The sequence below is a fragment of the Sciurus vulgaris genome, assembly GCF_902686455.1.
Source record: "Sciurus vulgaris genome assembly, chromosome: 3".
Taxonomy (NCBI): Eukaryota; Metazoa; Chordata; class Mammalia; order Rodentia; family Sciuridae; genus Sciurus; species Sciurus vulgaris.
In genome coordinates this window covers 57,074,536-57,094,507 of record NC_136463.1, presented here as the reverse complement: position 1 = coordinate 57,094,507, position 19,972 = coordinate 57,074,536, and the positions used below count along the sequence as shown (strand labels likewise).

General features: G+C 42.2%; 1 protein-coding gene across 1 annotated transcript; it reads left to right on the top strand.

The window, feature by feature from the left end:
• Positions 1-10,589: 10,589 nt before the first annotated feature.
• ALOX15 (arachidonate 15-lipoxygenase) lies at positions 10,590-18,951 on the top strand (the record flags this gene model as incomplete). The annotated part of the gene is given in 17 exon segments (XM_079131204.1): positions 10,590-10,706; positions 10,708-10,725; positions 12,220-12,424; positions 12,686-12,767; positions 12,859-12,931; positions 12,935-12,981; positions 13,144-13,264; positions 13,461-13,607; positions 14,236-14,379; positions 15,462-15,659; positions 17,034-17,120; positions 17,219-17,388; positions 17,558-17,679; positions 18,144-18,244; positions 18,365-18,379; positions 18,383-18,532; positions 18,638-18,951. Coding segments are annotated over 17 exon segments (1,977 nt in total). The 3' UTR covers positions 18,818-18,951.
• Positions 18,952-19,972: the final 1,021 nt, after the last annotated feature.

Below are 19,972 nucleotides of genomic sequence, written 5' to 3'. Positions count from 1 at the left end.
ATTGAGGTAGGTTCAAGGAGTCACTCATGAGCAAGGGGATTGAAACTGTGCATCACTGAATGGGAGGAGACTTAGTGTCCTATCATGAGAATACTATGTGAGCTGGGACATGTTTAGGCATCCCATGTCTGGAATAATGTCACAATGTCCAAGATAAAGTTTTAATTACAGTTGATATTCTTGCTACAATCAAAACTAAGAAGTGGGTGTGTACCCAGCTTATTTTGATATTCAAAGCAGATAATTTAAAACACCCTTTAATTAATTTTAGCAATCTGAAATGAAAAGAAAGATTATAATAATCACAGAAAATTAATTGTAGACAGTGAAATTTTTCTTTTTCTTCTCTCTTTCTCACTACTGGTCATTGAACTATTGAACTCAGGGGATACTCTACCACTGAGCTCTATCTCTAGACTTAAATTTCATTATTATTTTTTAAATTGACACAGTATCTCACTAAATTGCCAAGGTTTGCCTCAAATTTGAGGTCCTCCTACCTCAGTCTTTCAGGTAACTGTGATTATAGGCATGTGCCACCATGCCTGGCACATCATTCATTTTTAATTTAATTAATTACTTAATTTGTTTATTTATATTTCTTATTTGCTACTGGGGATTGAACCCAGGGGTGCTTAACTACTGAGCCACATCCCCAGCCCTTTTCTATTTTTTTTGAGACAGGGTCTTGCTAAGTTCCTGAACTGGCTTTGAGTTTGTGACCCTCCTGCCTCAGTCTTGAGTTGCTGGGATTACAGGTGTGTGCCACCATGTATCACCCTTTTTTTTTGGCAGGGGGGGGTACCAGGGATTGAACTTGGGCATGTGGTCACTGAGCCACACCCCCCAGTCCTATTTTGTATTTTATTTAGAGACAGAGTTTCACTGAATTGCTTAGCCCCTTTCTTTTGCTGAGGCTGGCTTTGAACATGTGATCCTCCTGCTTCAACTTCCGGAGTTGCAGGAATTATAGGTGTGCACCACCACGCCCACCTGGCTTATCATTCCATTTTTTAAGGTGGCAAGTGCCAAGGGATGGGCACTGAAGTTTGTGTTTTGGTGCTGGGGATTGAACCCAAGCCTTGGGAAAGCGAGGCAAGCTCTCTACCAACTGAGCTATATCCCCAGCCCCGAAGTTTGTGTTCTTAAGCCCTAACTTTTGCGAATCTGTCAATAATTTTTCAAGATGATTGCCTAGCATGCACAAGGTCCTGTGTTCAATCCCTGGTACTGGAAAAAAGAAAGGAAAGGAATACTAAAATATATTTAAATATTCTAAAAGAATGCAGGGAACATAAAATTCAGAGAACAAGCAGAAAACAGAAAATAAAATAGTAGACATGCATCCAAGCATATTAATAGTCATATCACATGTAAATAGGTTAAACACATGGAGACTTGGACTGGATAAAAACCCAAGAGCCAACTATATGCTATCTATAATAAATCCACTTCAAACATCATGCTACAAATAGGTTAAAAATAAAAGAGTTGAAAAAGATAACCAATGAAAATACTAGGAGAAAAAACCTGGAGTAACCATATTAATAGTAGACAAACTAGACTTTACATCAAGCAGTGTTATCAGTAAAAAACAGAGATATGACAGAATGAAAAAGATGTCACTCCAACAAAAAGTTGTAACAAATCCTTAATGTATAGATGCCCCAAAATAAAGATTAAAAATAAATTAAGAAAAGCTAATATAATTGAGGGATAAGTAGATGAACTACAATTATATTTTGAAATTTCAACCTACTCTCCTGTTATCAATAGAACAAACAAAATCAATAAGGATATAGAAGATTTGAACATCATTAAGCAACTTGATCTAATTAATACTTAAGAGTACGTCCACTCAAACAGCATTCAAATACACACTTTCCAAGTGCATATAAAAAATTCACCAACACAAATCATATTCTGGGCCACAAAACAAAACTCATCAAATTTAAAAATAGTTGAATTCATAGTGTGTATCTGACCATATGGAATTAAACTAGAAATCAGCAATAGAAAGATAAATGAAAAAAATCTCTGAAATATTTGGAAATCAAACAACAAATTTCTAAGCTATTCGAGGAACAAGAAAGAAATCAATGAAAATGAGGAAATATTAAATTGAATACAAATTAAAGAAAATCAAAACTTGTGGCATACAGCTGAGAAGTACTTAGTCATTAGTTGCAAATATTTAACAAAAGGCTTTCTGGGGGAAATAGCCTGGATTGGCAGTACCTTCCACCTTCTGTGGTGTAAATACCCCCATTGCATACAGTTTTGAGGTACCAATGTGACATCACTGAACACAAAGTTGGGAAGAGATGCATGGATTTGACTCTCATGAATTAGTATAGACCAACCTCAGGATACCACTACTTTTTGGAAAATTGTAGCATTAAATGTTTGTATTACAAGAGATGAAAACTCTCAAATCGTAGTTTAAGCTTTCATCTTTAGGGGGAAAAATGTGCAAAGAAAATCCAAATCAAGCCAAAAGAAAGCACTCTTAAAGAGCAGAAATTAGTGGAATTGAGAATAAAAAAATAATAGGAAAAATTAGAAAAACAAGGGTTGATTCTTTGAAAAGATCATAAAATTGATAAATCTCTAGTTGTGACCAAGAAAGGAGACGAGAGACAAATTACTAATATCAGAAATATAAATGTAGATATCTTTATTGATTCTACTAAATTAAAATGATAATAAGGGAATATGATGAGCAATTTAATATCTATATATTTGAGAACTTAGATGAAATGAGCTACTTGAAAAACAGCTTACCAAATTCACTCAAAAAGACATAGGTACCTTTTCAAAAATTTATTTTTATTTTTAAAAATATTTACTTATTTATTTTTGGTACTAGGGATTGAACACAGGGGCACTTAACCATCAAGCCACATCCCAGCCCTTTTTTGTTTTTTTAAATATATTTTTAGTTGTCAATGCCTCTTATTTTATTTATTTATATTGGGGTGCTGAGTATTGGAACCCAGGGCCTCACACATGCCAGGCAAGAGCTCTACCACTGAACCACAACTCCAGCCTTTCCCCAACTCTTTTAAAAAATTTTTATTAGAGACAGCTATCGCTGAGTTGCTTAGAGCCTCACTAAGTTGCTGAGGCTTGTTTTGAACTGGTGATCCTCCTGCCTCAGCCTCCCGAGTCTCTGGGATTACAGATGTGTACCAGAGCACCTGGCCCTAGACATAGGTAACTTTAATAATTCTATGTCTAGAATTATTAAAAAGAAATTGAATTATAGGTAGAAGCCTGGATAATGAAAACCTCAGGTGTAGATGCTTTCACTACCATATGTTCAGGGAAGAAATAATATGGATCCTATACTATCTCCTTTGGAAAACAGGAAAGAACACTTTCCCATTATTTTTATGATTTAATTTTTTAAAATTTAGTCTTATCCTATTACCAAAGCCAAGTAAAGATATTACAAGAAAGGAAAACTGCAAACTAAGATTTTTCATGATGATTGAGGGGAATATCTCTAATGATATATTATTAAATTAGAATCACCAGTATACAAAGTGTCTAAAAATCATATCTAAGTGGAGTGCATCCTGCACAGTGAATGAACAGTTCACCAAATGCAGACTGTGTCGAACTGAGAAAATTAGAAATTATAGAAATAAAGATGAAGATTTAATTTTGAGTGGACGCAGGACACAGTGGGCAAGTAGCTCTGATGGAGTCTGAGTTAAGAAGGAGAGCCTGCATATTTATTTATATAGGTATGAACACCAAAGGGTTTCAATGTGAAAAGGCTTCTTGAGGTGAACAGGATGAAGTTGATCAAAACAGCTTGGTTGGGGCTTATCAGATCTATCTCTTCTACCTCCAGGCAGCTGGATTTGAATTCAAGGTTTTTGAACTAGTAAATTTCATGACAAACACAGAATTCTTCCTATCAACAGGAGTCACCTTGCAAATGGACATTTCCCTATCACTCTGGCACTGAAAGATTCCCAGAAGCTGAGTCTTACTGCCCAGGGTTACATAGTTCAAAGCAATGGTTTATTTACTTCTCAAGACAGTGGAGTACATCTTGGGAATGCAAGGGTGATTCTATCTACATTTGAAAATCAATCAATGTAATTCAGCATGTTAAAAAAGAAGAAAGCACATATGATTATCTCAATCCATAAAGAAAGAGCATGTGACAAAATTCAACATTCATTCATGATTGCAAATTGAATAAAAGGGGACTTCCTCAAACTGATAATGTTGAAAAGTTTCAGCTAACATTATACTTAATTATGAAATATTGAATACTTTCTCCCTAACAATGGAAACGGGAAAAAGCTGTCCATTCTCACCATTCCTATTTGACACAATGTTGGAAGTCCTAGCCAGTGCAATATTGTAAGGAAAAGAAATAAAAGCTATTTAGATTGAAAAGGAAGAAATAAAATTGTTCCCATTTACATTTGATATGAATGTTGCTGGGGTTTGGTTGTATTCCCCCCAGCAAGTGTTCATGTGTTGGAAGCTTAGTTCTCTGTGTGGACATTGGGAGGTTGACAGAAACTTTAAGAGGTAAGGCTTAGTGGGAGGTATTTAGGACGTTGGGGCTGCAGACCTCAACGGTAGTTCTGTAGAGTTCTCTGGCCAGAGCATTGTTGTGAAAGAGCAAGATTGGCCCTTCCCTGCTCTCAGGCTTCCTGTCTTACAGTACCATCTCTCCCTCTTATATGCACTCCCATCATGATGCCATCCACCATCTGATGTAGCCTTGTGGACTTCACCAGTGTTGAGCGGATGGTGGTGCCTTCTCTTGAACCTCAAAAAACTGTGAGCTAAATAAACCTCTTTTCTATATAAAGTTCTCAGCTTCAAACATTTTACTATAGCAGCAGAAAAGGGACTAATATAATTGTTTACATAGAAAACACAAAGAATCAGCAAAAAAGATCCTAGAAATAATAAGTGAGATTTTTTTGACACTGGAGGATACTTGATCAGTATACGATTTCTATATAGTAGCAATGAGTAATTGGAATGTGGAATAAAAGTGTACTATTTACAACCTCAGCAGAAAAAGAAAAACTTGGTATAAATCGAACAATATATGTGCATGATCTGTATGCTGAAAACTAATACTAATGAAAGAAATCAAAGACTAATTAAATGGAAAGATACATCTTATTCATGCATTGGAAGACTCAATGTTACTAGATATCAATTCTCTACAAATAAATCAGTATATTCAATGATATCCCAATAAAAAGAACCCAACAGGATTGGTGCTGGGAATTGAACCCAGGTGTGCTTCATTTCCAGCCATTTTTTTGTATTTTATTTAGACAGGGTCTCACTGAGTTGCTTAAGGCCTCTTTAAGTTGTTGTAGAAGTTGTGGTTTGGTTTCTGCCAAAGTGCGATTTGGCTTCCCTGGATGGTTGCTACAGAGGTTGTAGGACAAAGTTCTGTACTTACTTACAGTTCTGGCCATTGTCCTTTTATATGTTTAGTCTCTCACTGGAAATTTATGAGAGTGCCAGTTACTCTGCGTCCCTGCCAGTGCTTGGTATTGTCGGCTTGTCACGTAAATGTGGTTTGTGGGCAGAGGGTTGGAGATGTGCAGTTAGTCATGCAAACAGATGTATGATGATATACCATTGTAGTTTTAATTTACATTTTGCTAATGACTAATTATACTGAGCATCTGTGTTAATTTGACTTACATTACTATGACACATTGTCTGCTTTGTTATTAGTATTAAAAACATATTGATGCTAGCCAGGCACAATGGAATACGTCTGTTATCTCAGTGACCCAGAAGGCTGAAGCAGGAGGATCGCAAGTTCAAGACTAGCCTCATCAACTTTTGTTATGATAAAGTACAATTCATCAATTTTTTCCTTTATGGATTGCTTTGCCTATGAGTAACCACAGATAACAGAGATCTTCCCTATGTTTTCTTCTGGAAGCTTTCCTATCTCACTTTTCATATTTAGGTCTGTGACCTATTCTGAGTTGATTTTTGTATGATGCATAAAGATGGGTCAAGTTCATTTTTTTGCTTATGAATATTCATATACAAAGAGTGTTCCAGCACCATTTTTTGAAAAGACTATCTTCTATTGGGTGCTTTTACAGTTTTGCCAAAATTAGTTGACCAGCTAGACCCATGGTACACACCAGTAATCCCAATGATTTAGAGAGGTCCAAGCAACTTAGTAAGACCCTGTCTCAAAATAAAAAATAAAGTTGGGCGCGGTGGCACATGCCTACAATCCCAGCAGCTCAGGAGGCTGAGGCAGGAGGATTGCAAGTTCAAAGCCAGTCTCAACAAAAGCAAGGCACTAAGCAGCTCAGTGAGACTCTGTGTCTAAATAAAATACAAAATAGGTCTGGAGATGTGGCTCAGTGGTAGAGCACCCCTGGCCTTTCAACATGGTGTCAAACAGGAATGGTGAGAATGGACAACTTTTTCCTGTTTCCATTGTTAGGGGGAAAGTATTCAATATTTCATAATTAAGTATAATGTTAGCTGTAACTTTTCAACATTATCAGTTTGAGGAAGTCCCCTTTTATTCAGTTTGCAGTTATCATGAATGAATGTTGAATTTTGTCACAAACAATTCTCTGTTTTATCTTTTTCTATTTACTGGAAATAAGTATATATATGTATATATATATAAATATATATCATTACAATGAATGAACTTTGAAGAAACACAGGCTCGTATATAACAACATTCTTTTTCTCATTAAAACCTGTAAAATGCCAAAAGTCCTAATTATTCATTCTTTTGCATTATGTTATTTTTTTGTAACAGTTTATAGGGTCTTTTCTCTTTGAATATTATTATGAATTCAGGCCTTTTATAAACTATTTATAGCAGACACTCTGCGGCACCTACTTCCCAAGTCAACCCAAACTTCTTGCTTAATGGAAGAGCCCCAAATATGTTTGGGTGTCTATCATTGCTCACTTAAGTCAGGGCTAAATCCTATCTATGCTAAGAGAATCACAGTGGTTCTGTCTCCTTCGCCCATTTAATGGTTTCAAGCTTGGCACTCAGTTTGGGGAAAAAGATAAGGGGAATGTGATGTCAGAATTAAAATGGAGTCATTTATGTCAAACCCTAACCAAAGGGAGTCAGAAAGTCACCAAGCAAGGGCCCTCATACACATTTGCCTGATAACAGGGAATATCCCAAGAGACTCCAGAACTGCAACATTCTTGCTGAAGGTGATTTCAAAAAGATGTCTGCCCATCAGCAGCTTGTTCAGCATTGGATGATACTACCTTTGTTATTAATCTTTGTAACCAAGGATTATTGTTTCAAAAATTTTATGTCATCTTCCTCATTTTGCCTTTAAATATCTTTGATTTCCTTTCTTTCTCTTTGTTTTCTCTCTCTCTCTCTTTCTTTCTTTCTTTGTGGTAATTGAATCCAGGGGCAATCTGTCATTGAGCTATATTCCCAGCACTTTCTATTTACTTATTTTTTGAGACAGGGTCTTGCTAAGTTGCCCAGTCTTGCCTCCAAATTGTGGTCCTTCTCCCTCAGCCTCCCAAGTCTCTGGGATTACAGCCTTTGCCTACCTGGCTATGTCTATGGGCTGCCATGACTTGCATATCCAGGATAGCAGTCCCTTGCTATTCCTGAATCAACACTGTGTTTTGGAGAGTTGGTTTTTTTGTGGCTCATTTTAGATTGATGGGCAACAAACAGTTGGATGGTTTCTGAGAATGCTCTTCTTTGCTCTTAAAATGAAAGCATAGAAAGTAATGGTCCTTCTTTTTCCACCAGATATTGTCTGTATGGGATTATTAGAACAATAGCAGTTAGTACATAGTATCACCATAACATAAAGAGAAACTAACTCAAAAGAATGACAGAGTTGAAATACAGGGATAAAATCAAAAGAAAGCAACCTAAAATAACTTGGTTGCTTGATAATATCGTTGAACCACTGACCCAAACAACTCTAGAGTCAACCTACCATATGAACTTCTTGTTTCCTAATTTTTCCCAATTGTTTGAACCATTTTGAATTTTTATGCTACTTGCAACCAAAAGCATTCTGACACATTTATCTATTTCAATTAATCATATTTATTGCTTTATTTTTGCTATTCAAAATATAACAATGTGGCTAGTGGGAGCCCTTGTCATTAAACATCAAGTCCTTTCTATACTGTCTGTGACTTTCTTTCTTTTTAAAAAATTTTTAGTTGCCAATGGATCTTTTATTTTATTTATTTATATGTGGTGCTGAGTGTGGAACCCAGGAACACATGCAAGACAAGTGCTCTACCACTGAGCCAAAACCCCAGTCCATGTCTGTGACTTTCTTGAGAGCTCCCTTACCTTTTAACAACCAATATGTTCCAATCTTATTCTGAGTTTTACCTGCCATACAACATGGAATCAGCTGTCCTCCAAGGGTCCAGATTTCTTTTGGTGGAAAATAATACTGTAGACCAAAATCAGGGCTCTAAGAAGTTATGTAGGTAAAAAAGGACCAGTAGCTTTGGGGCCCCTGTTAGTAGTGATAGAGCTGGAAAGGGTTAAATTTCCTTATATACAAATAGTTACTACAAGTAAATAAGAAAAAGACAAAACCCAATAGAAAAAATGAAATAGCAGTTCATGAAAAAGAAAATGTAAATATCTTCTACAATATGAAAAGATGTTTACCTTTAGTTATCATAAAAATGCAAATTAAATTAAAACAGGGTGAAAACCTATCAGTAGAAGTGGTTATTATCACGCATTGACACAGGCTTTCTCATACCCGGTCCACTGATGCAAGTGTAAATTCATACAACTTTCTATGGCAGGGAATTTAGCAATTTCTGCCAAAATTACACATACTTCTGGCTGATAAATTCTATATCTAGGATTTTGTACTACAGATATGGTTAAATATGAGAAATGATGTATGCACCAGGTTTATTCCTTTCAACAACAAAAAAAGTTACAAAAGATTGTTGATAACCTAAATGTTTACCAATAAGGGACTGATAGGTTATAAAAATCTGCAGCAAAACTATATCTACCTTCACAAATAACAAGGACGTTTTTAATGTACTAATATGAAATGATTTCCTGATTTATGTTGTACTATGGAAAAAACAAGGTGCAGAACAGTGTATTTTATGCTACCATGTGCAGGAAAAGAACAAAAATGATAGACATACATTTGCTTGGGAATGTGCCCAGAAGAGACCATCAACAATATGAATTGGGTGGGTTGGGACCAAGAGTGAATATCACTTTGTTCCTTCTGAATTTTGAATCACACAAATGTAATTTTGCTAAAAAGCAAAGGAACCAGAAAATATTCATTACCAACATATTTCCATCAACTTCATTGGTGTTACCAGGTTTATATTATTCCATGGCATGGTGGCACCAGAGTTTATTTTACTATTTGTCTATTATTTACATTGCCTAATAGTATTTGATTACCTTTGTCTCCCCAGAAGGAAGAATTTATTTATAATTGATTTTTCAGCTCAGTGTGTTTCAGAAAATGCTCATTGACATCCTCAAACCCAGACACTGTGCTAAATCCAGGGGAGAAAAAATCGAATTGTGTGGGGAATTTGGTTCCTGCCTAAGAGGGGTGCTCACATTAGTGGGAGATACAGGCATACAAATTATCATTATGCATTATGAAGTGTGCAATAGTAGAAATATGTACAAGAGGGAAAGTCACAGAGAGAAAGTTGATTTGCTCTGGCTCAGTGAGAGAGGTAGAACTGCCAGGGAAGACTTGGCTGAAATACTGGGGTTTAATCAGTGTTTGGAAGGATGCATGGAATGTCGTAGGAGTGGGTAGGTTCTTGGAGAGAAGGGGGGGGGGCGGGGTCTGTGGAACACATGGCTTCAGTCCAATGAGGAGGAGCAGGTGATGAGTAAGGGATGCTGTGGGATGAGGGGAAGGAGGGCAGATAGGGTTAGCACGGGTTTTGAATATCAAGAAGTTTGATACCTACAGATAACAAGGAAGGCAGAAGCTTTTCAGCTCCAAAGTAATGTGCATAAAGAAGGCAAAGTGTACAAAAGTTGATAGAATCCTTCAAATGCTGCGGAAGACCATGATTCCTCACCCACTACCTTTCCGCTGCGACCTTAAGCGGGTCCTCTGGCATGGGAGAAGCAACTTGCGAGGTGTGTGTGTGTGTGTGTGTGTGTGTGTGTGTGTGTGTGTGTGTGTGTGTGTGAGAGAGAGAGAGAGAGAGAGAGAGAGAGAGAGAGAGAGAGAGAGAGAGAGAGAGAGTGTCTGTGTGTGCGTGTGTGTGTTGTGTGTGTTTAGGTGGAGGATTTCCCAGTCATCTCGGGTTGCCCCAGTGTCTGCCCTAGCCGCTCACTCTTCTCATTGGGTCTTGCTGGACCAGGTGTTGATTCCTTCTCGAATGTTAATCCTCTTTTGAGGGCTGGGGCTGAGCTCTAGACTGATACCGCTGGGAGCCCCTGAACATATCCAGGCGAGGTTGGATGGCGGTGTGCCACCGACATCCCCACTCCTGAGAGGACGGGGTCTTGGGCTGTTATTTAGTGCTTCCACCTTCTTCATTCTTAGAGGGCGTGAAACTCTTTGAGCAAGATGGGTGTCTATCGCGTCCGCGTGTCCACTGGTACCTCCGTCTACGCGGGCTCCAAAAACCAGGTGGAACTGTGTTTGGTCGGCCAGCACGGAGAGGCTGCGCTCGGGGAGCTGCTAAAGGCCAGCGCGAGATCAGGTGAGAGGCAGGAAGCCCGGTGGGGTGGGCTGCGCCCCTGGCCCGAGATCAGTCTAGTACCGGTGATGGGATGAGGCATGTCTCAGCCGGCCTCCTCTTCATCCCAGAGGAGTGTGCGCACATACCGCTCAAGGGGGTCTGCCGGGTGTAGCGCCTTAGAGGTTTTTGTGGCATACAGTAAGCGTTCAAAATCTGTTCTCGCTGCTTGGCTTCCTTGGAATTGAGGGTGTACTCCCCCGCACCCCTCATTCCAGAGTTCTGTCACCAAACACTGCGGCCACGCTAGCAGCCGTCTGTCCTGTTTTCTCTATTTTAAAAAGCTGCTATTTCAAATATTGTCTACTGTTGCTAGATCTCTGATTTTGGGGACTTGAGATGGGCTGGGGGAAGGGTGGGAGAAAGGAGGCAAGACCTGAGAACTCAATTTCCCGACCCATTTCTCTCTGCTCACATTTACCCGGTGTTCTTAACGTTTCTGTTACGTTTTTTCACCCACCGACCCCCAAATTCCCATCACCCATCCAGCTTTCTCCCAGACCCCCAGATCCGAATGCTTGCCTCAAATTTTAGAGGAACGTGCAGAAAGGAGATCCTCCTCTTTCTCGTCTCCTAGACCTCTCTTGTCTTTTCTCCCCTGGGCTGATCTGATAAGTGCCTCACCCTGATCACCAATGTTCCCTTGACACTGTCACTTCGCCCTCTTAGCTGGCTTCCCCGCCTCTGTTCCAAACCCTCCTGAAGTCAATTTCTCCCCGGTATTCCCAACCTTGAAACAATTTCCTTGCTTAAAACATTTGAATGGCTCCTGCTTGTTTTCAGAGCCAAATCCAAACCCCTTGGCTTAACTTTTGAGACTCACCATCCGGTCCTGCTCCTCCCGTTCTTCCCTGGCACTTTGTGCTCCAGTTCCACCAAGCTGGTGGCTCTCGGTTTGTCTCTGTTCTCTTCTGGGACTCTGCTTGGAATGCCTTTTCCTTGCCTTTCCTCGCTCTCACAGTAGCTGATTAAGCCCTGTCCACCTCCAGACCTCCTCTTGGCTACAATGTCCTCTGGGAAAACTGCCACCAGGTCAGGCAGGGTCTGTGACCGCCCTCAGTCTTGGCGGGTCTCACTGTAACTGTGGGATCAACCTCCTCTCCCAGCTTAACTGTGAGCTCTCCAGCAGCATCAGGGTTCCCAGTGTTCCGCCCCGTGCTTGACCCAATCAATGACAGTAGGGAGGAAATACAGCAGTAAGCTGAGAGAGCTTACTGGAACGCTGGCTTAATCCATCTCCTGTCCCCTACCTTCTCACTATGGGTTGAGGTATTTGCCAACCCCGAATGGGGTCTTGGGGCCCCCTGCAACAATGTGCACTCCCTTTTTCTGGCTCCTCTTTTCCTGAGGTGCCAGGAAAGCAGTCCAGGGGAAGCAGAATTCAGCACAAGTAACCCATCCCTCAGACCATACCGATTCTGAACCTCTTTAGCATCAATGCTGAATTGTTGCCTACAGGAGCAGGAGTTCAAGGTGGATGTCTCAGAGTACTTGGGTTTGCTGCTGTTTGTGAAACTGCGCAAAAGGCACCTTCTTCAGAATGATGCCTGGTTCTGCAACTGGATCTCTGTGCAGGGCCCTGGAGATGGAGGGGCTGAGTACAGGTTCCCTTGTTACCGCTGGGTTCAGGGTAACTGCATCTTGAGACTCCCTGAGGGCACTGGTGAGTACCAGGGGCGAGTGTGTAAGAAGGCACAAGAGAGACTGAGGGTGTGGAGGGAGCAGGACGTGCAGGATGTGGAAGCTAGAGCCTGGAGGGCAGGGCTTGTTAGGGAGTTGTCAAAACAGAACGTTGCTGGCACAGGTGTCAAGGAGACAGGAGAGGGACATGAAGCTGTAGGGGCAGAGACCAGCCAGAGGAACTGACTGGGAAGACAGGGACAGGGTCAGGTCCTCAGCAAACAATGCCCTCCTCCACTTTCAGGCTGCACAGTGGTTGAAGACTCTCAAGGCCTGTTCAAGAAACACAGGGAAGAGGAACTGGAAGAGAGAAGAAAGCTGTACCAGTTAGTCCCCCATCCCCTGACCCCAGGTGATCCCACAGTGAGCAGTTGACCCTCTGGAATACCAATACCTGATTTCATTTCTATCCCATAGGTGGGGTAACTGGGAGGCTGGATTAATCCTGAATGTGGCTGGGACTAGTTTATCTGACCTCCCTGAAGATGAATGATTTCTGGAAAACAAGAGAGTCAACTTTGAAGATTCACTGGCCATGGGGTAAGACCAAGGGAGCCTAGTGAGAAGGACATATCTTGGTCTAGCGGAGGCCAATAGGATTATGGACTGCACTGGACTGACTAGTCCAAGATAGGTGTCTGTGACTATAATGTTTTGTTCTAAGAGTAAGTGTCAAACTGTTTGCCCTTGTCTTTCCTGAAGACTGGCCGACCTGGCTGTCAAAAGATCTGTGAATATTCTGAGTAACTGGAATGATGTGGATGACTTTAACTGGATTTTCTGGTGTGGCTACAGCAAGCTGGCTGGTCAGTTCCCTACCCCAGTACTTCTCCCAGGAACTTTTATCACCCAGATCCCAACCAGTCTGGGTTAATGAAAGAACCAGGTTTGGGAGACCAGAGATTTGGATCCCCTGATAGGCTGGGGTCAAACGAAGATGGTTTGGTGTGAGTCAGGAGGACCAGGAACTCAGATCCCATAGCACACTCAACTGCCATTCCCCAGATTGAGTGCGGCAGTCCTGGAAGGAGGATGCCATCTCTGGGTACCAGTTTCTTAATGGTGCCAACCCCATGCTGCTGAGGCACTCCATTCAGCTTCCTGACCACCTAGTGTTTCCTCCAGGGACAGAGGAACTGCAGGCTCAGTTGCAGAAGGAGCTCAAGGTATGAACCCCAAGGATATTGAACAGTAAAATGGGGGTGGTGTTAGTATCAACTGTACTATAGTAGGGTCCACTGTGTATGTGGGTTGCAGCCCATTTGCAAGAAAGAATCCTACAGGAAAAGTCCTGAGCTCCATGGCTTTTCTCTCCACATGAGAATTGTGCAATTGTGAAGAGGGTGTGTATGAGGTGGGATAGTTGATAGAGTCAAAATGAGGTAGTGGGACTGGACCTCAGTGCTATGAATTCAGGGAGGGTGCAGAATAATCAGGGCCAGAGGAGTGCAGAGGTTAGTCAGGAGTCAATATGGGACAATTGATTAGAGAAAAATTGTGGGATTACCCGGTCAGGCAGACTTAGATTTGAATCTTGGCTCTGCTCTTTGTAAGCTGTTTGACCTCAGACAAAATGCCCAACTTCTTCAATTATCTGTTTCCTTTTCTGTAAAACTGGGACTGATTCAAGTAAAATGTATAAGAGTTTCATGAGATAATATGCACAAAATCCACTACCTGGTACAAAGTAGGTGATGAAGACAACAGTTGCCTTTTCTCTCTTCTCCATTTGGGGAATTAGGGTGAGAAGAAGACACTTATGCTGAGAAATCCCTTGCCCTCTCCCCTACCCAGGGAGGCACTTTGTTTGAGGCTGACTTCTCCTTGCTGGATGGGATCAAGGCCAATGTCATCTGTAGTCACCAGCAGCACCTGGTTGCCCCTCTGGTCATGCTGAAACTGCAGTCCGATGGGCAACTCTTACCCATGGCCATTCAGGTGAGAGGACTTGGGATTTCTGCTTCCCATTGGTTAGCTTCCTCAGATCAGCCCCTTGTTCAAGTTCACGGAGGACCCACTCTTTGCAAAGTCATCATGCTAAGACACGGGAGGAGTCATTAGAGAAGGATGTGGGTGAAGTCTTGATTTTAAGGGTTTTGCATCCTCACTGGAGTGGTAGACAGTACTGAAGACAGAGACAATCTGACAGGCATGCCTTGAAGAGGGTCAGGACTTAGACAAGCAGGAGGAGGGAATGGACCTATCCCCAGGGGCAGGATGTGTTGGGCAGAGATACGGAGGTGGAGAAGTCAGGAGATTCTCTGTGATTGGAGTTGGGGAATAATATGAGGTGAGAGGGTAAAGTCTAAGTCGAGCTAAGGAGTAGGGACAAGGGAAGCTGGGAGGCTGTTGTGAAAGATACTGTGGACACACTAGAGGAGCAGTTGTGTTTACTGCCAGGCTTAGGATCTCATGCCAAAGTTCTGGGAGGTAATAGGCTCCCCTGTGGATAGTAGCTATAGGGATGGAGAGGAAAGATGGCTGGGAGTGCAGAGGGAGAGTCACCTGGCCTGGATTCAAAAAGAGAGGAAAAGGGGTGTCAGTTCAGACAAATAAAAAGGAAAAGATGCTTGGGTAGGGTTTGGACTTGCCAATTTTGAGGCAATGGGAAAAGTCCAAATTGTCAAGCAGGCAGCTGAGGACTGGAGACTCAATCTTCTGCATGGAGGTGGTATAGAAAGATCAGAGAGAGAGAGACCGAGATTTCTGAACAAGGCTGTGAGATGAAGGAAGCCAGGGCTTTGAATCTTGTCCACACTGAAGGGACTTATAGAGGAAATAGAGGCTGGAGAAGGCAGTGGAAGCACAGTTTCTGCAGGAGGCTGAGGGCACTGAGGCTTGTCCAACACCAATGGATAGGAGAAGGAGGAGGGGAATGGTGGCTGGAGTGGGAAGATGGAGAAAGACAAGCAAATGTGGAGGAGGAAGAGAGAGGTGATCTGCCAGAGATGGGGAGTGGTGGGCGCCTGACACTCAGCTCCACTTCCAACTCTTTCTTCCCACTCCTGTCCTTGTTCCAGCTCCAACTGCCAAGAATCGGCTCTACTCCACCACTACTATTTCTGCCCACAGATCCCCCCATGGTCTGGCTCCTGGCCAAATGCTGGGTCCGCAGCTCTCAATTTCAGCTTCATGAGATGCAGTCTCACCTTCTGAGAGGACACTTGATGGCTGAGGCCACCATGAGGTGCCTTCCATCAATACATCTTATCTTCAAGGTGATACCCTACTCCTGACTCTCTTGCCTGCTTCTTTTTCCACCTCACTGCATATTCCCACCTCTGGAGGGGTCCCTGTGTGATATTCAGAACTTTGTGAGAATGAGCCAATGGAAAACAAGAGAACAAGGGAGTGTTCTTCATTTTCAGTTGCTGTTGTCACCTCCCAGTCCTAAGGGGGTGAACATGTTCCTTGGGGAGAGGAGTGAAAAATATTACTGTTTTCATCTACAAAGCACAGATATTCATACATACATGCTAATAACTGAAGATTCCATCCAATCAAAGGGGAAATAACATAAAAGACTTCAAAAATAACATAAAAGACTTATGCAAATAACATAAAAGACTTCTAGGTATTCTTTGAAAAGTTCTAAAATAGTAACATAGATCAGTTAGAGGGGCTTAAGCCAGGTTTATTGTAGACAATTAGGGCAAACATTCACTCATTCAAAATGTTCTTTGGGTGCCTACTATTGGCAAGAACCATTCTAGATGCCAGTGGTAACATCTGGATCAGACAATGTCCTGATCTTTTTGGATTTTCATCTCCAATAAGGGCAAGCAGACTATAAAGATTGTGTTGCAATATATGGGCCGGGACAAATACAACCCAGGGAATCAGAGCAGGGTGATGTGGTGGTGAGTTTAGATTGAGTGTCAGGAAAGGCTCCCTCAGGAGGTGGCATAAGAAGGTGAGACAATGAGAAACCAGACAGTGAGATGTTCAAGGGCCACCAGTGTTCCAGGCTAATGGGACAGCCTGTGAAAAGACCGTGACATAGGAAGGAGCTTGGCTTGTCTGAAGAACAGAAAGAAGGGGAGTGTGGTGGATTAGGGGAGAGGGAGGCGGGAGGTTCTGGAGATAGGCGTGGGTTTCACTAGGTCTTCCCCGGGGGGACTGTTATTCCCCTCCAAGGATGTGTGTGACAATCATTGGGTGTGTGTGTGAAAAAATATTATCTTCATGTGTAATATCTTCATAGATATGATAGCACATAAACAGATATACAGTCTGTTTCTAGCATTAACATTTCATGAATGAATGTGAAATTAGGAAAAAATGTCTCAAAAAGATTCTTATAGGGGGCTTTAATGAAAAAAAATTGAAGAATATTCACCTAGACTTATGAAAAGAATATGAGGAGAAAAGGAGAAAGATTTCTTTCAGTTATCATAAGGCATTAAGCCAGTAGTTTGTGGAAAGAATTAGGCAGTGCAGATTAGTAGCAAAATCTTGGTGTTGAGGGGCCACTGAGCCCAGGTCTGTGTTTTTCCTGAAGACCTGTTCCTTTCTCCTTTTCTACCCTGTTTCCTGCTGGATCCTGCCACAGATATCTTTTGACTTTGCCCTTCCCTGCTTTCTCCTTCTAGTTTATAATTCCTCACCTTCGATACACCATGGGAATTAACCTTTGGGCCAGGAATGGGCTGGTCTCAGATTGTGGAGTTTTTGACCAGGTATGGGAAAATTAAGGGGGATTCTGATTCTGGGTTCACTCTCCTTTCTGGTTCCAGCTTCAGACGCCTTGACTTGCCTGTCTGTCCTTGCTTCTCAGGTGGTGAGCACAGGTGGTGGAGGCCACCTGGATCTGCTCAAGCGTGCTGGAGGCCTTCTGACCTATAGCTCATTCTGTCCCCCTGATGACTTAGCTGAGTGGGGACTCCTGGAAGTCAAGTCTTCCTACTATGCTCAAGATGCACTGCGGCTCTGGGAAATCACCTATCGGTAAGGCAAGCGGGAAGGCAGGGCAGGTGGAGGTGAGGATGAGGGTGGAGGAAAAGGCTAGGAGAACAGGAGGGCTGTATCTTGGTTGGAGAGCTGGATGCCCTGACTTGGCCATGTGAACAAGGAGCCGAGGGCTTCAGCTCTGTTGCCCTGATCTCTTATCTGGAAGATATGTGGAAGGAATTATGGATCTGCACTATAAGACAGATGTGGCTGTGAGAGATGACCATGAACTGCAGAACTGGTGTCGAGAGATCACTGAAATTGGGCTGCTAGGGGCCCAGGACCGAGGTTATAGGAGTCCCTGTCCTCAGAGCTATAAGAGACCTCTCCAGAATCCTCTCTTCTTATATAGAATCTTCCAGAAGCATTTCCAACCCATATAAAATCCCCAAAGCCCTCCTAGACACAGTTGGAGTAGTGCTAAAAAATGCTTAACAACTGGCTCTCCAGAAAAAGAACCCTGACTTGTAGCATTTGCCCACTTCTGTGACATAAATATCCCCACTGTGGCTACCAGCTTGCTGAACAGCTGAGAAGCTGACATCACAGTGAAACAACCTCAGTGCCCCCTGATGGGATCCTCCCAGCAGAGCTCCTCCTTTCCCCCACCCACCCACTCTCATGTCAATTTCCATAGGTCATTGAGTGTTGCTGATTCCCTTCTTACCCGCTTGTTCCCCTCTCTGTGCCTTGTCTCTCAGTTCTGCTCCTAAGCCTGACCCCACAGCTTTAACTCTCCCCACTTCTTGTAGGGTTTCCCACCTCTCTTCAGTCTCGGGCCCAGGTTTGCCACTTTGTCACCATGTGCATCTTCACCTGCACTGGGCAGCACTCCTCCATCCATCTGGGCCAGGTACTTAACCTGGGTAACTGGGAGTTTGTGGCCTCCAGTGGGGAAGGGAACTGTATACAGGTGAGCCAAAGGGTTTTCATGCTTAGCAGGCCTTGATTCTAGATCTCGGCTCCTCCTTAGCTGGATTGGTATTCTTGAATCCGTAATGCACCCTGCACCATGTGGCTGCCTCTACCAACCACCAAGGATGCCACTATGGAGATGGTGATGGCCACACTACCTACTGTTAATCAGGCTACTCTCCAGATGTCCATCATTTGGCAGCTTGGCAGACGCCAGCCCATTATGGTGAGAACCAGGTGCCTGGGGTCCTGCTGAAGGAGGCAAAGAGGGAGGTGTGGTGCCCTGAATTGGGATCATAGGTTCTAAGCTGTGTTTTCTGCTCCATCCCAGGTGCCTCTGGGCCAGCATGAGGAGGAGTATTTTTCAAGTCCTGGGTCCAAGGCTGTGCTGAAGAGGTTCAGGGAGGAGCAGGCTGTCCTGGATAAGGAAATTGAGGTCCGGAATGAAAACCTAGACATACCCTATGAGTACCTGCGGCCCAGCCTGGTGGAAAACAGTGTGGCCATATGAGTGTCCCAAGCTTTTGGTTGTTTTAGTTCCCCTCCACTCAAACCACAGCCCCACACCTTAGTGGCTGCAGTCCTGTCCTCCTAAGACCTCCCTTTTCCTATATCCCAGCTTTCCCCAAAGTGACCTTCCCCTTGTCTACGCCCCCGTGAACACATTTCACTTTAGATGCACCATCTAGGCACTTCCCTCCCCTCCTCCATTTATTCCTCTTTTCGCCCTCCTTCTCTTTGCTCATCATTCAGATCTTCCATAGGGCCAATAATAGCTACCTTTAAAAAACTACTTAAGAATATGATAGGGTGGTAGTATATATTGCCCCACACCTTTTATGAATTGAATTTGATTCTGAACGTAAATTTTAATAACAACAAAAGATATTTGACACTAATGATAGGAAAGAACTTAAACCCAACTATTTTAAATAAAGTGTTGCCAAAAGAATATAAAGCGTTTAAAACATGTTTTTAATTTCTAACTGGATAGGATTTATCATGTGTCCTGAAGCCAGACACACCACAAGGCAAACCATTAAAACAGAGATTTCTAAAAAATGTTGACACTCAGAATTTTCATTTTATGGCTCACTTAGAAAATAAGTGAAGGTGAGCTGGTCAAATTTAAGAAGATGCTTCTGGCTGGAGATAGTTGGTTTCAGGCTTCAGCCAGAGGGATTCATATCTCTAACCTATTTGCAGTTCATCCAATGGAAAGTTCAAAATTAACATATTTCACTGGAAGAATACTAAAAATTTAATGATTGTCTTAGTGAATACAGTAATAAAATAAAATCCAACTGCTGTATCTGGGTAAAATTTACAAAAAAAAAAAACTTGGGTGTTTTGTTTTTTCATATGATAATCCGTAACCATCCACTTAAAAGCAGAAACTAATAGTATACACAAAACAAAAGCATTTCCTTTACAATATGAGCAAAGTTGTTTCTTGCCCTGATTCTATTTAATCTTGCAGAGGTCATGGATGGTACTTGGTCTATTTTTTTTTTTTTTTTTTTGTACTTAGAATTGAACCCAGCGGCATTTTACCACTGAGCTACATCTCCAGTCCTTTTCATTTTTTAGTCTGAGACAGGGTCTTGTTAAGTTGCAGAGGCTAGTTTTGAACTTGTGATCCTCCTGCCTCAGTCCCCTGAGTCAC